The sequence below is a fragment of the Cyanistes caeruleus genome, chromosome 18 (assembly GCF_971803275.1).
Source record: "Cyanistes caeruleus chromosome 18, bCyaCae1.hap1.1, whole genome shotgun sequence".
Lineage (NCBI taxonomy): Eukaryota > Metazoa > Chordata > Aves > Passeriformes > Paridae > Cyanistes > Cyanistes caeruleus.
The window spans coordinates 2265452-2287960 of record NC_141718.1 but is presented as its reverse complement, the minus strand read 5'-3'; the positions used below and the strand labels follow the sequence as shown (position 1 = coordinate 2287960).

The window sequence follows — 22509 nt, the reverse complement described above, 5'->3', positions numbered from 1 at the left end:
ACACAAGTCTTGCAGAAATAGGTGTTTTTCAGAAATATTTATTAAACCGTTAAAATTATTTACTGCCCAACCAAAAAAAAAAATAAACCAACCCAAAAAATGTCAGTGATCCTGCACTTGGCAGGCAGGATTGTTACACCCCTTACCTGCCAGCATCCTGGCCCCTTTTCTAAAAGCAGATTTTCCTTGAATATTGACAAACAATACACGACAGATCTTCAGATCTTTACAAACGCTTCCCTCCGCGCCATCCTTCCCGACGGCACTTGGGGTGTGTGGCTGCAGCATTGCAAACATGAGAACAAGTGGTTAATGCCAGCAGGTCAGGAGGGGCTACGAGGGGTTGAGGTAATGGGTGCAGAGATGGGGGAAGGCTCTCCTGCCTCGTGCAGGGGTTTGCTGTTGGCTGCAGAACTGGCCTGACAGAGCCCCGGGCTGCGCTGTACGTGCACCAGGACTGGAGATTTCCTTTGTGCTGCACTGGCTTGGGTTGGGTCTGTGCAGTTCCATTATCCCAGCTCTTTGCTCTCAGCTGATTTCCAAAGGGATCTGCTTACTCAGGCCCACATTCTGGCGTTGTTTCTGCTCACTGCATCCCTTCTGAATGAGCCACACAACTGAACTGCACTCGGGACAGACTCAATGGGGTCATCCATAATTTAACTGCCTGATGTGACTGTACTGCACTTTTTGTTTTCTCATATGGAAGTGAAGCCAGATCTTGCCAATTTAAGTATCATTAAATTAAGACACTCCCCCCATTTAAGAGTTGCTTTTAACAGGAGGGGGAAAATGCTGCTGTTTTAAGGATGTTACGAAAACATAACCAGGCAAAACCACATCTACCCAATACCCATGTTGGACTCTGGTCACTGTGTCTCATAAAAGGCCATATGTTCCCCCTGCCCCAAGCTGCAGTGACACCAGGGGGCACAATAAAGACTTTCTCTACCTAGAACACACAGAAGGTCCATGTTGGAATGAAGCAGTTACAGCCAGGAGCAGGGCAGCACACAGCCCACCACTGCAAGGAGAGGTTTTACTGCCAGGGTTTTACTACAGATGGACTAAGAACCATTTACTGCTCACACAAAATAAAAAATCCACTCTTGGATCACCCTGTATTAAAAACAACTGGCCAGCACTAATCTCTCTGGAGTCCTTTGAGAGTTCCTCCTGCACTCAGTGCCTGGAGTAGTTGGAGCTTTGTTCCAGCCTGAGCTGTATTTCCTATCCTTGGTGTCACTCCTGAGAAGAGGCTCTACAGAGCAGGTGGAGCAGCTTCTCCCAGCCCCTGGCACTGAGCTGCACATGCAGAAGCTGCCCATGGCCCTGCTGGCACGAGATCCTCCCCACGAGCAGTGCTCTCCAGCATGGACCTCCCCAGCCCACAGCCAAGGCCACAGAGACACCTCAGCCCTGTCCTCACGTGAAGCCGTGGATACACACACCCTTTCCTATGGATACACCCTCTCCTACCTGCTGGCTTCCTCGTGGAGTGTGTGGAGAGAGGTGGGGAGTGCACTGGCACTGGGTGGGTTTTAGTGTTGGAAGGACAACCTTGGCCAGGCCTGGGATCTCACCAGCTCAGCTGCAAAGCAGATCCAGCCCCTGGGGTTGGCTGCTGGGCTGTTGCTGGTGAGTTCAGCCCTGTAACAGGGGCTACCCAGATATCTGCCACCACCAGAGGAGCAGCCTCACACACAGAATTCATCTGTTCTGCCCACATAGTGTTTAGTCAAGAGAAAAGGTTGGGGTTGTGTCTAGGTCAGTGAAATAGTTCATGTCAGCCAGCTGAGGATGTGTTTCCCTCTGAAGTTGGGCAGTCTTACCTAGACAGGAAATTGAAGAGTGACTTAGTTAAAAACCTGTCTGTGGGAAAGATCTAATTCCTTTACAGCAGCTGCCTGCTACGCTGCCAGGAAGTCCCTGGTAAGAAGGGAAAAAATTCAAGAGTTAGGATTCCTCCCTGTAAGCAATTTGTTTTTCATTAATACTGCAGAACACAAGGCACGCTCACCTCATACATCGGCTCTTCATGCTTTAGGCACTATAAGCACAAGGGAAATGTACACTCACTGTCCCTCTCAAGGCTACTCCAGTTGTCTCTGTGTCAGGTGGATTTCCAAGGGGTGACTCTGCAAGATGCCAATGCCAGTGGCACTGACAGGACACAGCAGAGCTGTGGGCTGCCACCAAGGACATCCAGCTGTTGTATCCCTCTTGAAAAAATACTTACAGAAATAAAAAGCAAACAACCAATAGTGTTAACAAACAGGGTAAAAGAGTCTTAGCCCTGCACTAGATATACACTGCAAACAAACTTCTAATAATGGCACAGGTCCTTTTTTGGTTTAAAGAAGCTTGTGTTACTGTAGTTAATGCATGAACGAGATCATAGACTTGTTATTCAGCATGAAACAAGTCATCTAGAAGCTTCCATGTCCCAGGGTGTCAGCAACTGTTACTACATAGCTTGGGTTCCTGTTTGCAGCAAACAGTCACCAAGTGAACAGTGAGGGATCCCTTCTGGAGAGTCTGAAATAACCCCCGAGGTGTGCAAGGCGAGTAAAAGTGATGGAGCTGCCGCAATGCTTTACAGAAGCTTCTTGTTACGAGGCTGTCGAGATCTACTGCAGCAAACCAAACACCTCAGGGCTTTAGTCACAGGTGTTGCAGGGCTTCTTGTCCTTGTTCCATGTAGGAGTCATCTCTGTTTGAATGTGACCATTCTCCAAAAGTTTCCTGGAAGTGGACATTTTTCTGTGACGCCTGCATACGTTTCTTATCACGAGAGAAGAAACTAAACCTTTCGGGAAGGGAGCAGTGAGGGAAGGAGGGAAAAGAAAGAAGAGTGTTAACTATCCTGAAAGCACTTCAAACACCCACCCCAATACACAGCACAACAAAACACCGAGCAAAAGACTGCATCTGCAGAAAATCAAGGCAGAGCAGCCTGATGGGAGTGCATGTCAGAATGTTGTTAGGGATGGAGTCATTGCAATCTCAAGCGGTTTGGCTACGGAAGCTTTAGATAAGCTCTAAATGCTGTTGACTCTTCAAGGTGCAGGTATCATTTAGATGTAGGTTCCCCCTTCTCCAGCCCTCAGATAACAAAGCCACACGATCCAGGTTAGTTTCTTGGCATAAGTAAAGTGGTATCTTTGGCATTAAATCTGTATATTTTACCACAATGCAGAAATAGAATATTTTTTTTTTTAAGATTGTCAGCAGGGAAGTTTACAAGATAAGAAAATAAGTCTCCACATTTTTTCCCAGTGTAGATGTTTTGAAACCTAGACTTGATTCCTGCAAAAGTGAATGAATAAATGCACCTATGTGCATGAGAGTTTGCAGCATGAAGGCTCTAAACAAATGCACACGAGTGTGCATGTCATTTCCTGTCACACAGCCTGGGTGCTCTAAGATAATGACGTACATGAACCAACAGCCATTTAATACAGCTAAGAAATACAGCTGGAAAAATCCTTAGTATCATTTTATTTGTATGGGATGAAGTTACTGGATTAGGCAAATTCAGTGTTTGTTGTGGGTTCAGTACAAGAGGTGTTAGTGCAGTGTTTAGGCCTGCTGAGAAATGCAAAAGTTGTGGTTCCAGCTGCCAAAGGACTGAGTTGGCTGTGGATCCCTTTGGTCTCAGTGCTGGGTGGGCTTCAGGAGGTGAAGATTGTTTTGCCTGCACTGAACCGAGTGTCACACAATTGTGATCCAGGACAGGAATTGCAAATGCTTCCACAGTAAGGGCTTGTGCCAATATAACCTCAGCTGTGTTGGGTGGTGGAATATTGGTCAGGCATAAACCTGGCCCTGAGTCCACGCTCACCTTCCTCAGTGTTCTCCCTCCTCCCAGTCTCCCTTCATCCCCCTCAGCACCACCATCCCAACCCTCCCAGCTGCCTCGTGCAGACCAGGGAGTTTCACCTTCCATGTCTCTCGATACACAGGAGGCTGGATGATAAACACTGAGAATATTAAGAATAATTACTTGTTGACTAGAAAGGGAAATAAACCACTACACAACTTAAATGCACGTAAATAACAGTGCCAGCAGGACCTGAACTTTTGCATTTCCTGGCTTCAAATGTGCAGCCTTAATAGTGAAATAAGTATTTTGCACTTAATTAGCCTCATACTTTTCTACCACCTTCATCACAGGAGCTCATAAGTTCACACACATATACTGTGTATTTTCAGGGCCAGAGCCAGCTCCAGCTGATAAAAGAAGTGACCAAGCTTTTCTACAGAGCACATTTGGTCCTGCCTGCTCAGGGTTACTGTCTGGAAGCCCACACAAAGGACTGCTGTGTTTATACAGTCAGTTTCAAATGTCAAAGCTCAGTAATTATCAGGAAATTAAGCAGGAGAAAAATAAGTTTGTAAATCTCTAAAGGGTTCAGCTGTTTTAATTCCTTCTGAAACAATGAAAATTGTTATTATGGCTAGAAAATTCTCATGGAGGATGTTTGGAAAAAGCCTGTCTGTGTGGAGAGGAAACTGTGTCATTGCTGTAAATGTAAAGATCACTAAAGCATCAGTTCTAATGCAAAGAGACTTTGCATTAACAATTATCAGTATGTCTTCCAGGGAGAGCCAAGAATTGGATGACAGAATTGATTATGAAGAGTTTACACTCTATTCCAAAATACATAATTAGAGACAAAATATACAGGGCATAGATAGAAAGACATGAAAGCAACAGCCTGTAATTAACAGTGGAAATTAATGTGGAAATCAGCCTCTCCATTCTGCAACTCTAACTAATTATTGCAACAAATTGTTAGAAACTAGTTTCTCAAAAAGCATTGGTGAGAACTGTGAATAGCCTTGCTTGGGAAGCAGAATTAACAGATGCTGGTTAGAACTGCATATTGCACCGATTTTCCGAGGAATAATGATTGGTTTAGCATGGCAACATTAAGGCAAAAGGTGATAAAATGTCAGTTTGAGGATAAGCATGGAGGACTGGGATGAGTACTGACACTGACTGGTCATTCTGATTGGCACTTTGATCCTCTGGGATCCCACTGGCAGCCAGGAGAATGCAACCAGCAGTGCTTGTTAACACAGGGTCATGCAAGAGGAAACCACAGTACCAAACATTTAAAAAAAATTCCTACAAGGGACACAAGTCTTCTTATTGGCTGCAATGTGGGATCGTCTGGAATCAATCCAGCTGCTACCATGGGCATTATGGCTGTAAAGATCCTGGTCAGGAAAGTACAGACACAGAAGAGATAAGACTGGAGCAAGGGAAAGAAAAAGCATTCCATTAAAAAGTAAAGAGGCAAACACGATACACGGGGTTACTTTGAATACAACACAGGACACGTTACAGGGAGAGGGGGATCTGCATCACCCAAGACAGCTCTCCTCAGTGAAAAAACTCTTGTTTAGGAAAAACAGTTATTGTAGCAGTTTCAATGGCTTTTGGGTTTCTAAAAGATACCACTTTCCTGTTGTGAGGCAGCCTGCAACCTGGGTTGGATTTCATTGAGGTATGACCACTTCTAGCAATGCAGAGCAGAGTGCACGTTTTTGTTCCAAGAGACAAACAGGCACAGACACAATGAAATGAAGGATGAAGGTGTATGTTAAGAACTACAAAACAGGACTCTGTTGTGACTACTGGATATTGGCACGGGGTTAGAGAGGATCAGCATTACAGTTAAAGATTTCACAAGGGTTACAGTTTATACTTTCAAGTTAAAACCAGTATTGCAGGTGAACTCTTGAAATAACCTCCTAAGAAACTCCGTGGTTAAAGGGCCTGTGTGTCTGTTCCAAAAGAATCTGTGTTACTTCTCATGCAGGAAGATGCCAACTGCAGGCAGCTGAATGCTTTTGGGAAACCTTGCAGCTGCTCTGGCAGGAGCACTTTGGAGCTGGCTCACAGCAAGACGGGTTCTTTGTGAGGGTTCAGCACTTCCACTGAGTATTAGACAATCCATGCAGCGCAGAGGCTGAGAGAGCCAAGTGCTCTGTGCCCAGCCAGCCCCACACACACCTGCCAGCACACCTCCATCCGTACCTGCAACACCCTCTGTTTGTCTAGGGATTCTCCTCAGAGGTTCTCCCTTGTGCCAAATATTTTTTTGAACTGTGGACTGATGTCAATTAAAGATTAAGTTGAAATCACGAGAGACATTTCACTTGTGACCAAATGCAGCTCTCCCCAACTCACTAACTGCTGTTCTGAGATTAAAATTGAAAACAAATGGGTAAACACTGTTGGATCATTAGCAGCAGCCAGGATTTCTATTTTTATGCAACGTGGCACGTCCTGAGCTGCAGAGCTGACAGACACACCAGCTTTTGTAGACTGCAAGAATAGGAAGAAAACTCCTGGCTGTTTGAAGCATGACATCAGTGACAAACAAGCACGTAGTCTTAAGGAGAAAACAAAAGGGTGTTTTCTGCTCCAAACAGAGGGAGCATTTTTAATCCTTGGACTTTTCCTCCTCAGTAAAGCCTCCTGGTTACATTATTTCATTAAAACTCTGTCATGTGATGTGGGAGAGACAAATGTACGAGTCAGTCAGTCTGAGATCAGAACTCAGAGACTGCCCCAAACGTGCCAACCCAGAAAAAATGCTGATTTCTGTAGCTTCTGTTTTCCTTTCTTTATGGACTTGCAGCACTGAATCACCTGAACACATCTTGGTTGTCAGAGGCTACACATCCATATGGCTCATTCCCTCAGACTCTGTGTGGTGAGGGGAAAAAGGGCACATTGCACAGGCAAGCACAAAACTTCCCTTGGGAGGGCTCCTATTTTTGTACTTCAGCTTTTTGTTTAATCAGGAGGAAAACTCTGAAAGAGAGGGAAAAGCAAACCCATTTTTCCTCTGTAAAGGCACTCTGCAAGCAGAAAGCAGCACTCCAAGTTTTTCATGACATCACTGGGTACAGAGTTCATGTGCCAGAGTGTTCCCCAGGCAGCCAGAGGGACCCTGGAGAGGGAGAAGGGAGCTCTGGAGACACCTTGCAGCAGGCAGGGACTGCAGCTGGGGCAGGAGGGTGCTGGGACAGGACAGAAGCTACACTTGGTTTGCCCAGCAGTGACATTTCCTGACTTTTTAAAGCCCAACTACAAATACAGTGTTGACAACACACAGAGAGGGGGAGGAGGGAAGGAAAATAAAACCCCCTAGATAGAAATCCTATCCAGACAGGCTGCAAGAATGAGACAAACCTGAAAACTGTTACCATCCTTCAAATTACTCCGGTAGACAGTTTTATATTCCCTGATTTAACATGATGGCTAAGTGGAGAGAGAGCAGAGTGAAACCTGGGGACAGAGCATGACATCTAAAAGAAGTAATTTCAGCTTAGGCAGAGTCAAAGCTAATACCTCACCAACACGTGCTCTGCTTTACAACCTCTATTTACATTTTTATGCTGCCTTTGCTTCATCAAAGGCACCATTTCAAATCAAACATGGAAGCTGCACAACACAAACTGTGTGAGCTGAAACCAACCATTCCCTACAACAGAATTTGCTTAAAAATGCTCTAAAATAAATGTAAAAGAAAAGAGAAACTTTACAGTGAAGATCTTGTGTGCGACACAGTATCATCATCATCATCATCACCACCACAGCTGCAGAATGAAAAGTGAAGTCCAAACTCATATTTTCTACTCATGTGAGAGGAAAGATTCTCTCATCACAGGCAGAAAGCTGCAGTCTACTGCAAATAATCAACAATGCCCTCCTGACTTCATGGTGCTTTGGGTCAGTCCAAATCTTCTTATGGAATTTACTCTCACTCAGGGCTGTTATTGAATAAGGACTGCAGGTTTTGGATGTGGGGACAGGATGAGGACATATAAAGAGCTCTTTATATGGAAACAACTGTTCCAAAATCACCTATGCAGTTAAAACTGTTAAGCTCCCAATATCACAAAAATACCAAAGAGTTGCTATGAGATTAGAAGACTTAATTTGGAATATATAAATGCACAGGAGGGAGTTTCAACAGAGAAAAAGACTGGCCAACACAGTGATTTCATAATTAAGTGATAAACTAGTAACAGCACATCTCTGACAATAAGCTTTGGTTCCAACAACAGCATTAATATTTCAGAAAAAAGGTGGGGTTCTTTTAGCCAAACAAGTGCCCATCCTCTCAGCTGCAAATTTGCTCAGCAAACAGAAAGTTTTTGTGCTGCCCACATAGTGCAAGTCAGGGTCTAAAGGCTTCAGTCAACAGGGAAATGGGCACAGTGTGGTCATGGGAAAATGATAATTCAAGACTGAAAGTTGTCCCAGATCTAGGCAAAAGTTTTGGCTAAAACCAGCAGTTGTTCCACATCTGCCAAGTGCTCATTCAGTGTCTCTCTCATATACAGTAGGAATGTGGTTATCTAAATTTTTTAAGTCTTTAAAACAGTCCTATGCATAAGAAACATTTGGTGTTTACAGACTATACCCAGTATGCTTAGTAAAGATGCTACTTACAGTCGTTTGATTCCAGATTCAGGCTGAGTTGAGGGTTTTGGCTGAATTATGGGTGTTGGCTGTGGGGATCTAGTTTCTTCTTCCATTTCCTCACTTGAAAGAAAGAAAAGATAATTAATGTTCTCCTCCCAAGCCATGGAAGCACTTTGAGATCTACAATTCAACCTGAGGTAGCACTGTTGATGAAGGAATGCAAAAAGATCTGTTCAAAACCCATTCAAATCAACTGAAGATTTTTTTATCAACCAAGGATCAGCAGCTAGAACTGGGTCTCCATTCAATATTTTCTTCCCATTGCGACAAGGAGAGGGAGAAGAGGAATGGATCGAATAAAAGGTCTAGAATTTTCATTTCAGACCCACTCCTATCCTCAGTTTTGAAATTCAAATGTATTAAATGTTTGTAATGTTTCTAGGATTCAGGGCAGGGAGTTAGGAAGGACAAGTTTGAGTTGCTGGGTTCAAACCGAGGCTGTATTCCTGCAGTCTCTGCACAAGCCTGTGCAGAAACACAAATCTGAACAGAACTTCAGAGCACATTTGTTGTTTCTGAACCTGCCCTGTGGCTTTCCTGAGCACATCATCCAACAGGAGAGGAGATGTAACCCACCTTTTGTAATATAAAAGCTCCTCTTGAAGCAGAAACACTCGAGATTTCAGTTCATTCCTCTCGTGAAGGACATCCCGGAGCTCCTGTAGGGTGAATCTTGGGCGATTGGGATCTTTTAAGTCCAATGCCATCTTTTCTGACTCAGAGAGACAATCATCATTGTTTGGTTCTGCCTAGGGAATGAAATGTGGGCTTTAAATTCACCATCCAATTCAAATGTCCAATTTTTGATAAGTCAGTTTTAGGAATTCATAATTTTAAGAAATGGAGTAAACCAAACATCAGTTCTTTATATTAACACTGAAAAGGTTTTGCACTTCCTTCCAGCTCTTCCAATAAAGAGGTGTCTTCTTATAATGTAAGTTAAAAAGTGGAGATTTAAGTTTCTATCCCCACTTATGCTTTCATTAAAAACCAGGAGGGGTGTTAGCACCAGACCTGGCTACAAAGTGGCAGAAAACTGCAGTTTAGGTGTTTATACACCTGCACTCTTGCCTCTTCTTTTCCTCTAAGAGTTCACTGGAAGCTTGGAGGAGTTTTATCTCCCACCACCCAGTTTCTGTGGTTCCCAACAAGCCAGAATTTGCTCTATAGGTATGAGTCTTGATTCCCAGGTCTGTGAGGCTGCTTCCTGTCTCCTCTAGCATTTGCTCAGAACTCTGTGGCACAAGCTGTTTGTGAAAACATGGTCTGTGTAAGCACTGCACACAGGAGACCATTGCTCAGGTCCTGCGCTGTTGTTCCACTCAGGGGCTGCACAGAAATGATGAAAAATCACAAGGTTCTGGGAAAGGTACTTGGAATTGAGATTCTGAAAAGCAGCTCTAAACCTTAAGAGGTCTGCAGGATTTATAACAAAACAAATAAATGCAGGACACTGTGTTCCAGGAAAATACATTTGAAATGTAGCAAAGTCCATTTGAAATGTGATGCTTTTTGCAAGGACTGATAGAAACCAGCACATGAAATCAGAGCTGCCAGCAGCCAGGTCAGCCACTCACCCTCCTGGGAGGATGCAGAGATCAGTCTCAGAGCTCCTGTGTGGCAGTGACAGCTTGGTGGGATAAAAGCTGGAAATTTCAGGAGTTGAATAGTGAAATTCCTACACAGTCCATTATTTGTAACCCTGACCCTACCCTCTTCTAAGCTGCTGTGTCTGTGAAATGGTTTTGCAATACACTGATCCGTGGTTTCAGGCTGAACTTGGCTAAGGCTGGTGCAAGGTGAATTTCAGGTGAATTTCAGTGCCTGTCCTGCAGGGATGAGGCAGTGGAGTGATGCTCACTTGGGCACTGTTTGATCACCCTTTTCATCCAAACACGTTCCTTTGCACAGACTACATGGAATTAAGATTGATGCAACCTTAATAGAGGCTCAAAGGAAATTAGCCAAACACTTTTCCTCCTCTTCACCCCCTAGATATAGCTCTGAGCTGGTGTCTCTTCTTTTGGTTGTATATTTGGGTTATACCCCACATCTCTGCCCACATAAGCTATTTTTACTAGATTTGGCTCAAATCAGCAAAGACTGAGCAGCCTTGTACTTGATGCAAATGTCCTTGACTGAGGCCAACAAGCAATGTCCATTCTGGAGCATACAGCTATTCCAGCTTTCTGCTTGCCACTGCAATTCCTGTGTGAGCAGTGCTCTGGCAGGGGGAGCAGGGACGGCTCTAATTAGAAGAGGCACCATTGCCATGGAACTGATGAGTTGGAGAGAGGTGAAGAATGCATCCTTTCTCTGCAGACACTGAGGACACTTTCACTCCTGCTGGCTCCAGGCCTGGGCTCCCCAGCCCCGTTTACAAAGCTGGGTATCCTGAATTAACAGCAATGAAATAATCCTTTTCATTATTAATACAGTGCTTGCCCGTTCGGCAGTGACATGACAACACTGGCTGTCACATTCCCAGGGGACCAAGGTACCTCATCAGCACTTGTCTCTGCTTTTTGATGTGTATTCCTGCCTGTTGCCAGTGATGTTTCAGTGGATGTTTCACTCTCTGCTGCAGTCTGTCAGGCATTTACACTGTGGAGCTCTTACCAATGCATCAAGCTGAACAACTCTGTGTGACAGAACTCCTCTCAGTTCTTAAATATCACGACACCCCTTACTGCATTTTCTACTCAAAGAGTAGTAAATCTACTAGATCTAGAGTAAGGATGCTAAGAGCATCATTAGGAGAGGGAAATGCAGTATGTTTGCTTCAGGAATAAAAAAGTAATGTTATAGGCACAAAGGAAAATACCAGGAACCATAAAGAGGACTAAGGGATAGAACAGATCAGTGCATCTTTTTCTCAGGAAGCTCCCCTCAGGTTTGCATTCCTGCTGCTCTGATCTCAGCCCAGCTCCATTTGCAGACTGTCACTTTGCCTGTTCTGCAAGAGCCTGCCTCTGCCAGCAGGAACATTTGCTTCTCACAAACATCTGTGCTCACAACACTTCACTGCACAAATTCTAATAGGAAGCAAAAGCAGAAATAAGGCCAAAGTTGATTCCTCTTAAAAAGTGCCTTGAAATATTTATATGTTGATTTGGTAGTACTTAACCAGCTTAGTCCTGACTGATCCAAAGTGCCATAAGCACTGCAGGGACGAGGTGTGCAGAGCTCTGCCCTGACTCTGGGACTGCTTCTGGCACAGTTTCTGTTCCACTGTGGTTCATCTGCCACTGTCACCCCTGTGCACCCCTGTGACCCATCTGGCCTTGAATATTTGCAGATCTGGCAAAGCTGAAGCTACTGTTGGCTGTTTGTCTTTGGAAAACCCAGACTTTCCAAGGAATTGGTTTGTTTTCCTTTGGGAGAAGGGGTAGGTGTGTACATACCACAGCCCTGCCAAAAGGCAAAGAGGTACTTGGTATGAAGTCCAAAGCTTTTTAAAAGGCTGTTTAAAAAATTATTCAAAGTGCCTCTTACCTTTACTTCCTCCCCATTTTGGCTGGCCTGGGTGTTCTCACCCTGCAGCTTTTCTCTGAGCTTCCCCAGCTCTGCTCTCAGGCTGCCCATCTCCTGCTCCTTGGTTTGCAGATACGCTTCCAACTCCACCTTCTGCTCGATCAGCGCCTTCCCCTGGGCCTCAACCACCGTGATCCGGTGCCGCAGGTCGTGGTTAATTTTCATCAACCTGTTCTGCTGCTGCTGGAGCTGCACAACATCCATGCAAGAGCTCAGGATCCATTCAGCCACGATGGCCCAGTCCCAAACACCATCTTGAAGTAGTGGGTTCCTGTTGCATTTAATCTAAAAAATTCCCCCCCTCTCCTCACCCCCAGATTAGTTTTTCTAATATCTAATTATCTACTACAATTTCAGTCACCCAAATTTAATTGATTTCTAGAGTAAATTCCCCCAGCACAGGGAGTTTTTCAGATAAAAGCAAATCCATCACTTCTGATATTAGTTCAAGGATAGGGTGCCTTATGGGATTCTGAATCAAATCTTAACCCAGGGGAGAAGAAAGACAAGACAGAGGAATCCTTAGTGTTCAGTTTATAAGTCCTTTGTTTTGAGCTCCAAGGTCTGTCCTAAGACAGGATGTGACCTGCTGGGTGTGTGTGGACAGCCCCAACTCGAAAGGCTGCAGCACCTGCCAGAGGCACTTGGACAGAGCAGAGATCACCTAGGCCAGGAAAGTCCCATGGCTTAAGGACATGAGGCAGAGTGAGGAATGGGAAGCAAAATATGGGTAAGCAGGTCATTCCACAGAAAGTGCCAAATCTCATGTCATGCCTGGAGTCACAGTGGAGTCTGCGACTCATCTGAGGCTGAGGCCTGAACAGGTCACTGCTGGCAGGGGTGGCCTGGGCTGAGCAGTGCCCTTCTCATGCAGAGGTGATGCACACTGCATCCCTGGTGTGGGACTGCACTGAAGCCTGACCATTCTGGACACTCCACAGCTCTGCTGGACACTTTAGCTGCAGGACTATTAATCCAGCACTCTTTACACTTTCTATATTTACTTTAAACTCAAAACCAGGCTATGGAAGAGTGGGTGAGAAAGAAGAGAAATAGGAAGATCAAGAGCCACTTACAGCCTCTACATCCTCATTTTTAAGTCCAAGTTCCCGGTCCTTTGCCCTGATTTCATCCCTCTGTTTATCTACCACTTCCTTCAGCTTCTTCATGACTTGCCGCTCTCTTTCTGACATCCCTGGTTAAAAAAAAACCAAAACATAAAACACAAACTAAGGACAGTCAGGAGCTGCTGAGGCTGAGAACAATAACAATGAGAAATATTTAAGTAGACTCTGGAAGTTGCCTGCTGGTAGAATTACAGAGATGCTTTAGAGGTTACTTCAAGGGCAACAGAGAACACTGATGACAGAATCCACTCCATAAAGCAACTGCACAGAGACTCCTTAAAAAAGGAACTGACAGTCCTCAGAAACATTTATAACAGTGAGTGACAGTGCTGCATCTTGCTGCCTTAGTAGTTTTACATCAATGTTCACACCATGCCCCAGGGAGCTCAGTTATCTGTGTGATTGTCTCTGGAATCAGCTGGCAAAGGCCTTGTGAAAATTGCAAAAAAGATGGTCTGGATCTTCAATAAGATGTAAACAACATATCACTGTTATGGATTGCATCTGGATCCAAACCAGCTGAGGAGCACTGAGCTAGACTGATTTTTAGTTGAAATCCAGTTTTGTGTTTGGTGAAAAGAAAATTAAAAAGGACCTTCAGAGGGTACCTGCACCCTGAATGCAGAACCAAAATTTAGTTTGAATTATGGTCACATATTTTCTCATGTTTTGCCACCCTTTTCCCATCCTATTGTGTGGTAATTCATATTTAGAGTAACTGTACTTGAGAAAAAAAAATACTTCATAGCATTTCATTGGTGAAAGGAGTTTGGAACATTGCCAAGAACACAACACTGATCCTGTCTGAAAATAAAGAATGGGTTAGATTCACCTTAAATCTGACCAGTGAATCATTAGGAAATGTCACAAACCACAAAACAGGAAGCATTCTTCTATTTGCCATTACAGAGATAACTTGGACCTGGCACTGCAGTGATGGGCTCTTGAGAGCACAGACCAGTGATTTTAACTCGGTGAGATGATGAACCTCCTGCCCTGACTTTCCCTGAGAATGGCACAGAGATGTGCAGTCTGATGGTCCTGAACTATCACATGAAATCACCTTGCACAACATCCTTGAAGATGAAAAACCCTGCAACCAGGGCAGTGTGTGGCTCCTCTGGCCAAAATTCAGCCCAAGCAGGAGCTCAAATCCAGGGTCTGCTGCTAACTCTACTAATTTTGGCAAAGTACTTTGTTATGTGGGTCTTCAGCTTCTTCCATTTACGAACTGCAAGTGGTGCTAATTCACTCCCCACTCTGGGGTGGCTGGAAAGTTGCTTCCTTTTTAATATATTAAAGCAGCTCCCACATCAGAAATATGTATCTTTATGCATCAAATGAATCCAGCCAGGAAAGGCTCTACTTTCCAACATCAGGTCAGACTTTCTGGTTTTGTTCTTCCCTCATCAGAGAAATCCAGAGTTGTTCCCATAAGAGAATTTAGCTGCATGTCTTTAGGAACTCCAGCTCACAGGTCAGCTACAGAATGAACTGATGGATGATAGAATAGAACAGGACAAACCTCAGAGAAGGAAAGGGAGTAACTGGTGGATGTGGACTGCCATGCAGGGAGTGGAGCAAAGCAAACAGGGGGAACAGCAGCTCCAATCCTCAGTGCTAAAGGACCAGAGCTATGGCTGTGCAGAGAACAGGGAACTGCTCTGCTGGGAAAAGGACTGGTGGTCATGGCTGGCCAGGGCTTTGGTTCACAGGATGTGTTCCTGTCAAACCCCAGAAAAGAACTGCCAGTGACACGGTGTTCGCAGTCTAGTATTACCTTCTCGTCCCTTTTAATTCTGTGGTACATTGCCTGCTCTATTTCTGGACCCTGGTTTTTATCAGCTCTGTGCTGCTCTGGGTTCTAGCTCTTCACAGGGTAATTTTAATTCTTTGGTGTGGTACCAGCTCATACCCACCAGGGAGAACAAGTATCACAAACACAAACTGCTGCTTAACTATTCTAAAAGATCCACATTCCTCTACCACAACACAGGTCTGGTACTTCTCTGTACTCACAGACCTCTGCAGGCTCCTGCATCCCCTCACTGCAGCTAGTCTCAGGGCTGAGGACTGAAACATCAGCTGTATTTAAAACCAGAAGAATCCAAAACTTTGCCCTGAAGTAGAGGGACTGCTGTGAAACTTTAGACTGGTGAAGAGGTAGCACTGGTGAATGCAGCTGTATCCATTAGTACTTGTGAGATGCTTTGAGATCTCTAGATAGCAGGTGCTATTTAAAGAAAAAGTACCATTCAGTGCTGACTACTTTTCCTCCCACTGTGCTCATTTTTCTTGCTAACATTTGGTGAACCTAAAAGGCTTCAATTGTGTGCACAGATCACTACAAATTTTATTTCAGGAAGTGGTGGGGGAAAGGAAAGGTGGGGAATTTTGTGAAACAGTCACATCTCCTGCCATTTCCTCAGGCACTAGGAGAGAGGAGAGGGAAATCACTAAGTGCCCTAAATGTAAAATAATTATCTCTAAATGTTTCAAACTCTAATAACTGTAAGATCTTAAATGGCACACCCAGCCAGCTTCCCCAGACACATCCTATGAGCAGCTTCCTGTGGGTTGCTGTGATCCTGGTGTTGTTCCAGCAACAGAAAGGAAAGCAGCTGGAGGGGAGGACACCAAAAAAAGAAAGGGGGGGGAAAGAACATTCTTTATGTTTAGTGATCTGTTCAGTGCTGTGTCCATATCATATCTATCACTACAGGCCAAGTGCCAGGCAGAACCTGTGGCACCATTACCAAAATACTCAAAACAAGTTCAACACCTCTTTTGAAGGGAACTGTAGGTCCTGCAGCACAGGAGAGTCACACAAGTGCTGCCATCCTGCTGCCTGTCCCTTCCCACAGCCAGGCTGAGACAGCAGCTCCCCTGCAGTGGCACAGCAGCCTGCTCGTCCTGTTTGACACACTTGGGTCAAGTTTGCATGTGGCATTTTCCTAGGATATTCCAATCAGTCAGCAGTCAAGCAGTGCTCTGTGCAAGGGAGGAGTCGCTTTGATGGGTGTTACAGGCTCATCTTTAACCCCTCCCTTGTGTTTTGTGCTCTGCCACAGGTCCTTTCACACAAACCCTGCTCTGCTCAGACTGCACAGAACACTCCTGCTTGCACAGGACTGCCTCTGCCTCTCCCACGAAAACTTCATCATGCTCAAATGAGGCTCTGAGAGTTAATTGGCAAGACTGACTCTCAAGGTCTTGCACACCCAAATCAGTGGCCTCAGTTGCCTGTGTAAAATAACCCCTCTCCCTGTCTGGTGAGTAAGCAGTGAGCTGCTGATCCCCGGGGCCAGTGCTGAGGGGAGACAAGATCACAGTGCTAAACCATGCTCAGATAGGAGCATTGGAGTCTGCTCAAAATTAGTCCAGCTAATTCTCCAGTATTATAATAATTAGTCCAGTATTGAGCTTGAAATCCCGCCTCTCTGGACTCTACATCAGAGACTGAAAAAGAGCAGAACTGCTTTCTGACACTATCCAAACAAGTCATTCAAGACAAATCTATCCCTGCTCATTAATGACAATATGTCCTAAAAGAAAAACAGTTTGGTTTGATATAATAGATCCCAATAATTAAATGGGGTTGATATAAATTAAAGATTTCACTTAAACGGAATGTTTTGGACAAAGAATATCAGTGATCTCAGAATCTAAGCTCTGGAATGGGCTTATAGGTTTTGTTTGTGTTGTCATACATGGGTAGACAGTAAAAATAACAAGAAAAGCACGTCTGGCATTTGCTTGGCTGGCTGGATGTGAAGAGTATGGCTATATTTAAATGCAAGCACATGAGCTGCAGTGAGCTAGATAGCCACTGGAAGGGAAAAAAAAGAAGGAAAAAAAAAAAAAAGAAAAGAAAGGGGAAGCTGGTTCTTTATAACACAATGTCAGTCTTCATAGTCCATGACTCATTACTGCCATTCTGAATTTTGCATGGAGGTTGTCAGCCTGATGTTGAGCTACTTCTTTGCCACTAATTGACTCCTAAATTGAAAGCATTGCATTTGTTGTTAAAAGTATCTTGAGAGGTTTAACAATTTTTACTTTTTGAAGGTTTCATTATACTCTTCCCCAGTGCAAGCGAGCATCACTGAGCCTCAGGGAGAGAGCAAGTGGAACTTCCACAGTGTTGGACAGTTTTGTTCACCTCCAGCAAGCCTCCATTTAATCCCAACCTCTGGAGCCTGGAGAAGGAATCCCTTCATTCCTAATGCTCACTGGAGAACTGTGATGGCTCAGCTGTGTGTGATCTGCTTTCAGACTGCTCAGTCAGGACATTGGGAAATGGAGTTGGGATCTCACAACCTCGAATTCTTTGCTGGGAATGGTGGAGCAAAGGGACATCTATTTCTCTGCTTCTGGGAAAGAGCTGTTGGCTGAGCTGTGGGTCAGAGCTGAGGCTGGCAATTGTTTCAGTTGCTGCAGTGAGATCTATCTGCCCTTGGTTTTGTGCATAAAGTGTGAAATAAACACTTGAATGGATTATTCTGTTTGTATTAAAAAACATAAGGAGGGCTTCAGAATATTTTATTCTGAAGAATAACAGAATATTGAGAACCCAAACAAGTGACAGACCAAAAGGTGTATCTAGACTTTACTTCCAGAGATGCTTCTCAGCCAAACAAAAAGTAAAAAAAAAAAAATAAGCAAACAAGACTTCAAAACCCAGATCTGAATTAATCTACAAGGAAAAACCACACCACAATATCCAGTCAAAGTATTTTGATAAAGTATTTCTTTTTGTAAGAAAGCAAGGACTGAAATTGAAGTAGCAAACTTGCCTTCATGCTTCTGAAATTCCTCTTCTGTGAAATTAATGTCTTTGTGAGACAAGTTTGTCATCAGTTGTTTATTCTCCTCCTGCAGCTGTGCAATTTGGGTAAGAAGATCCTGTGCTTCTCCTCTCCAGACATCCTCCACCAGTTCTAATTCCTACAAGGTAGATCAGGACAACACATTTATATTTTAAAACATGTTCAGAGTCTTTGCCTGGACCATTTACAGATCAAACTAGTAATGATCCTACTGATTCTTACGGAAAACAATTAAATGAGAGTACTTCGAGTTTCTTAGAAGACATCTGCTTTTCTAATGCCACCACCAGGAAATCAGCCACCACAGTCCCCTTTGCTATATGCTGAATGTAAATACCTGAGGGGATCATTCCTGATGCAAACATTTTTGATATGCCAGTTACCCAAAGGATGGCTCCTTATGCCTTGCTTTGATGGGAGGACCAGGTTAAGGATGCAGCTGTGTTAGAAAAAGAACCAAACACGAGCACCAATTCCCTCCTGCATCCCAGGAAAGGTGTTAGAAAGCCCCCAAAGCATCCCAGAGCGAGGGCCAGGAACTCAGGACTGGACATGCTCATTCTGACAGAACAGCCTGGGCTACACTCCTGTTATGAAACACAAATGTAAATTGATGAGTGTGTGATCCAGTGCAGCAAAGCCAGAGCTCCTGGCGCACGTGGTGAACACAAGCCCAAACCCTGCTGCTTCCTATGTAAATTGTTCTCTTGGAATGTCCTGGGTGGTGTCTGTGCCATGGCAGCCAGGCCAGTCAAAACAGCTCCCATTTGTGGGGACACTCTGTGTCAAGAGCAGCTGTCACCAATCCTCATGAAGGTCAAGTCAGGACAAAAAGTAAAACATCCTCGAGCAAAACAGTTGTATTTAGAGCCTTGCTTGTTCCAAAAGCTTTTCTATATCTCACTTCTGCAGTGGGGGGCATTCCCTGCTCCATTTTCACTTATGTTCTTCAAACAAAAAGCTGCATGCAAATCCCTGGAGCCAGGCTGAGTCACCAATGACTTTCACATCATCCACATGCCCCTTTCCTACCTAACGACAGAACACATTCAGACAACAACCCAGCCAAGCACAGCTCCAGGCTAAAATAAACTCTGCTGAGAGATTAAAGGATAGCTCTCTGCTTTGAATGAATGCTCTGATAATGGGAACTCATGTTCCTGGTGACTTTTGGGTCCAAATGCCATTTTATTCCGGCATTTATTACTGTATTGCTGCTAGAAGTGTTGCAGAAAACATTATGTGGCAAAGAATAATAAATAGCAGAGGTGTGGCAAGCCATGCAGAGCTAATTATTAAAAAGGAAATTAATTATTAAAAAGGAAAAAAATTGTCATTAATCACCTATTTTACCTGAAACTCTTTAACTTGAGAGAAAAGTAAATCTGTAATGAATCTGGTATTTCCAAAAACCTGGACTATTTACAGTGATGCTGCCTGTTACAACTCTGTAGCTAAAATAACGCAGTGACCTATTTTAGCAATAAACCAGCACATTCATCACTTACAAGCATATTGATAAAACCAAAATGGAATGCACACAAACCCCCAAACAATCTAAACTTATATCACTTATATGTGGCTGCACTGTAAACACACAGCTATGCCAAGGTTTGCCTGGGCAAACTTTGTCATTTTACTGCTATTGAAGAGCCCAATGAATTGGAGCAGAAATTAACTTCTGAATCCTCATTAATGGAAGTTCCAGACAGGGGAGGCACATCCATGGGCCAGGCAGCTCAGGAAGCCCCAGGCAGTGGGTGCTGAGCCAGAGGACACATAACAGATTCCCACATAAAGTTTAAGTGCTGAAATCTCATTAACTGATGCTTACAAGGACCACTAAATGCTTTTCTGGGTGTTTTTTGGAGGCTTTGAGGTCAAAAACTATTTCTCATTTCTCTATTTTTTTCTGCTTATCAGCACCTGTCCTGTGAAAGAGTCTTCAAACCCTCACACTGGAACAGAGATGTGAGACCACAGTTCTATAGGGACATGGTGAACTAGGAACCAGCATGATTAAAAATTGGTATGTATCATGCAGTTTATTTTCCTGTTAAAATCTGTTTAGACTGAAGTAGATTGTTTAAACACTCCCTGAGCCACTTGATGACCCTCAGAGAAGCTGACAGAGCTGAGCAGAGGTGCTTGACTGGCAGAGAGATCAGCTGACATGTTCAGGAAACTTTTTAACACTTACAAGAACTTCAGAAACATCTACACAGAACAACTTGTACAATTACACTGGTTTGGTTCAGTATCCACCTCATGCAGCCTTTGGTAAATATCCAGCATATTTGTATCTATTCTCTAGACCTTTTTTCATACTCCTGAGCCTTATCAAGGCTTTGTACATTAAATGTCTTTTATCTTCCTTTTCAGACACTGCCCTGAGACTCCCTCTGCAAAACGTTGCAGGGTTAATCCTGGATTTTCCATATGCTAGGCTTTAGCTGTCTCTTTTTAAAATATAAAACTGGGATTTATCCAGTTGAGCCAAACCTTGAAGTTTGGGATCTCTCTTCCAGAAACCCCCTGTGTCCTGTTTATCCTGATTCTGTGTGTGGAATCAGGAACGGCATGAGGCAGCAGTGATGATTTAGCACAGTCATTTACCAGAAGAAACATTTCTTATATCAGTTATCTAGATGGTTTGAAGAGTAGATCTGCTACTTTTACAGTTTTTGCAGTAACTGGAGCATGCTGTCCTGCAATAACAGGGTATGGGAAATGCTCTCTGCCTTGGGCTTTAATGGGAGTGGGGTCAGGGAATGCTATGACCACCCCAGAACAAGTGAAGGCACATCTTGCCATCAGAGGATGGAGCAGCATTCCGGCAGAGCACTCTTCCCTACTCTTCAGCTCTAGCTCTGCTCTCTGGAATCACTCGGTTCTCCATCTCTCGCCTATGACTTGACTAACCCGAAGTCTGTGCCAGGAAAACTAGACTGCTAAATCATTCCCAGCTCCGGAGAGGAAAGTGTATTCTTGTCAGTGACCTTTCCTGGCCTAGCAGGAAGCAGCACTGTCCTCTCGTCGGGAGAGGGGATGGAGCAGGAGTCCTAACCGGGGAGACACAGGGGAAGGAAATGCAGTGACTGGGGGAAGGGGTGGAGAAAGGGAAGGAGGGAGGAAACTTCCAGGAGGGAAGGAAACAAAAAACAACAACACGCCCAAAGCCTCAGCGACGCTAAGGCAGCATCCGCGCCGAGCCCGTGAGCCCGCCCGGGCTGTACCGCACGCGTGCCCCGCCCGCTCCCGCGGCTCCGCGGCATCCCGGCCCGCACCCCGGCGTCGCTCTTTGTTTTCCCGGCGGCGGCGGGGGGAGAACGGCGGCGGGGGGGCCGGAGCCCGGCTTCCCCCAGGGCGGCTGCGGCAGGCGGGGGCAGCCCTGCCCCGCCGCGTCCCCCCGGCCCCCGCCCGCACCTTCTGGTGCTTTCGCTCCTTCTCGATGCGGTCCATCCTCTCCAGGCGCAGGCGGTCGAGCTCCAGGCGCAGCTCCTCCATCTCGGGGTTGATGTGGTTGCGGCTCACCAGCACCTCCAGGATCTCCAGCACCCGCACCACCTTGGGCATGAGGCGGGCGATGGCCTCGCAGCCGTGCTGGTCGATCACCCGCTCAAACTCCTGCCCCACGGCCGAGGCGATGTCGTACACGTCCATGACCGTCAGCTCCGCCGCGTTCTTCTCCAGGGCGGGCGGCGCCCCGCCGCCGTCCATGGCTCGCCCGGCCCCGCGGCGCCCGCATAGGCGGCGGCGGGGCTCGCTCCGGGCGGGGCGGTTCCCCTGCGGCCGCTCCCGCTGCCCCGAGCCCGGGACGCGGCCCCCGGCAACTCCCGCGAACTCCGGGCGGCTCGGCCGGGGGTGTTTAAACTTGGCCGGGCGGCGCTGGGGGAGCGGCGGCGGGAGGCGGGCGCGGCGTCCCCGCCACCACCGCCCCGCCGCCCGCGGCCAATGCCCGGCGCAGGGCGGGCCGGGGGCGGCCCCGCGCATGCCCGCGGTCCCCGCGCCTCCCGGTTCCCGGGACCATCCCCGCCGGGAGGAGTCGCGGGGGTCTTCGCTGCTCCGCGGGGCTTTGTTTGCCCCCTTGGGAGAGGAGCATCGCCAAGCGCGGGCGCTCTTCGCTCGCTGCTTGTGCCGAGCATCACCCGGAGGGCTCTCGGTACCGTCCGGGGAGCGCAGCCGCGAGTTTGAGCGGGCAGAGCTCGAAGCTGCCCGTGTTCGGGGTTCGGGTCCCACGCAGACGATGCCCTGCGCTGGAGTGGGTTCGCAGCAGGGGCAGGGGCCGCGGCTGTGTCCGTGGGACCCAACAGCGAGCGCAGTGTCCGGAGCTGACACGTCCGGACCAGGATGGACGGGAGGCGATGTTCCCCTGCTCCCGAAGAGGACGGAGGGTGATGGATGCACATGGAATGGGGTGAACGAGGGGTGCTGCAGCGCACACAGCAGCTGCACATCAGTATTAGGGGTTTTAGGCTCTTCTCCACAAGAGCACAGAAAGAGTCTT

The 22509-nt window shown here is 45.9% G+C and overlaps 1 protein-coding gene across 5 annotated transcripts; it reads right to left on the bottom strand.

The window, feature by feature from the left end:
* Positions 1-18: 18 nt before the first annotated feature.
* On the bottom strand, positions 19-21863 carry RILPL1 (Rab interacting lysosomal protein like 1). Of its 5 annotated transcripts, none has more exons than XM_086855339.1 (8): positions 21429-21861; positions 17970-18120; positions 13123-13241; positions 12008-12235; positions 9089-9261; positions 8480-8572; positions 5139-5226; positions 19-2809 (listed from the first exon to the last, which is right to left on the bottom strand). In XM_086855339.1, the coding sequence occupies exons 1-8, from the start codon at positions 21720-21722 to the stop codon at positions 2804-2806; spliced, it is 1152 nt and encodes a 383-aa protein (XP_086711465.1). In that variant the 5' UTR covers positions 21723-21861; the 3' UTR covers positions 19-2803. The 5 variants fall into 5 exon arrangements, with proteins under 5 accessions (XP_086711465.1, XP_086711464.1, XP_086711467.1 ...); XM_086855341.1 differs by lacking the exon at positions 5139-5226 and adding an exon at positions 6050-6125 and having other exon boundaries at positions 2676-2809; XM_086855342.1 differs by lacking the exon at positions 19-2809 and adding an exon at positions 6050-6125.
* Positions 21864-22509: the final 646 nt, after the last annotated feature.

Bases quoted from the DNA above. Each gene is read 5' to 3' on its own strand.
- RILPL1 (XM_086855337.1), bottom strand. From the start codon at position 21,722: ATGGACGGCGGCGGGGCGCCGCCCGCCCTGGAGAAGAACGCGGCGGAG. The intron at 12,236-13,122 runs GTAAGTGGCTCT...GATGTTGTGCAG, and splicing joins AAAATGAGGATGTAGAGGCT to CTCCAGCAGCAGCAGAACAG. The intron at 6,972-8,479 runs GTAAGTAGCATC...CTCCCTCTCCAG, and splicing joins GAATCTGGAATCAAACGACT to GGTCCCTCTGGCTGCCTGGG.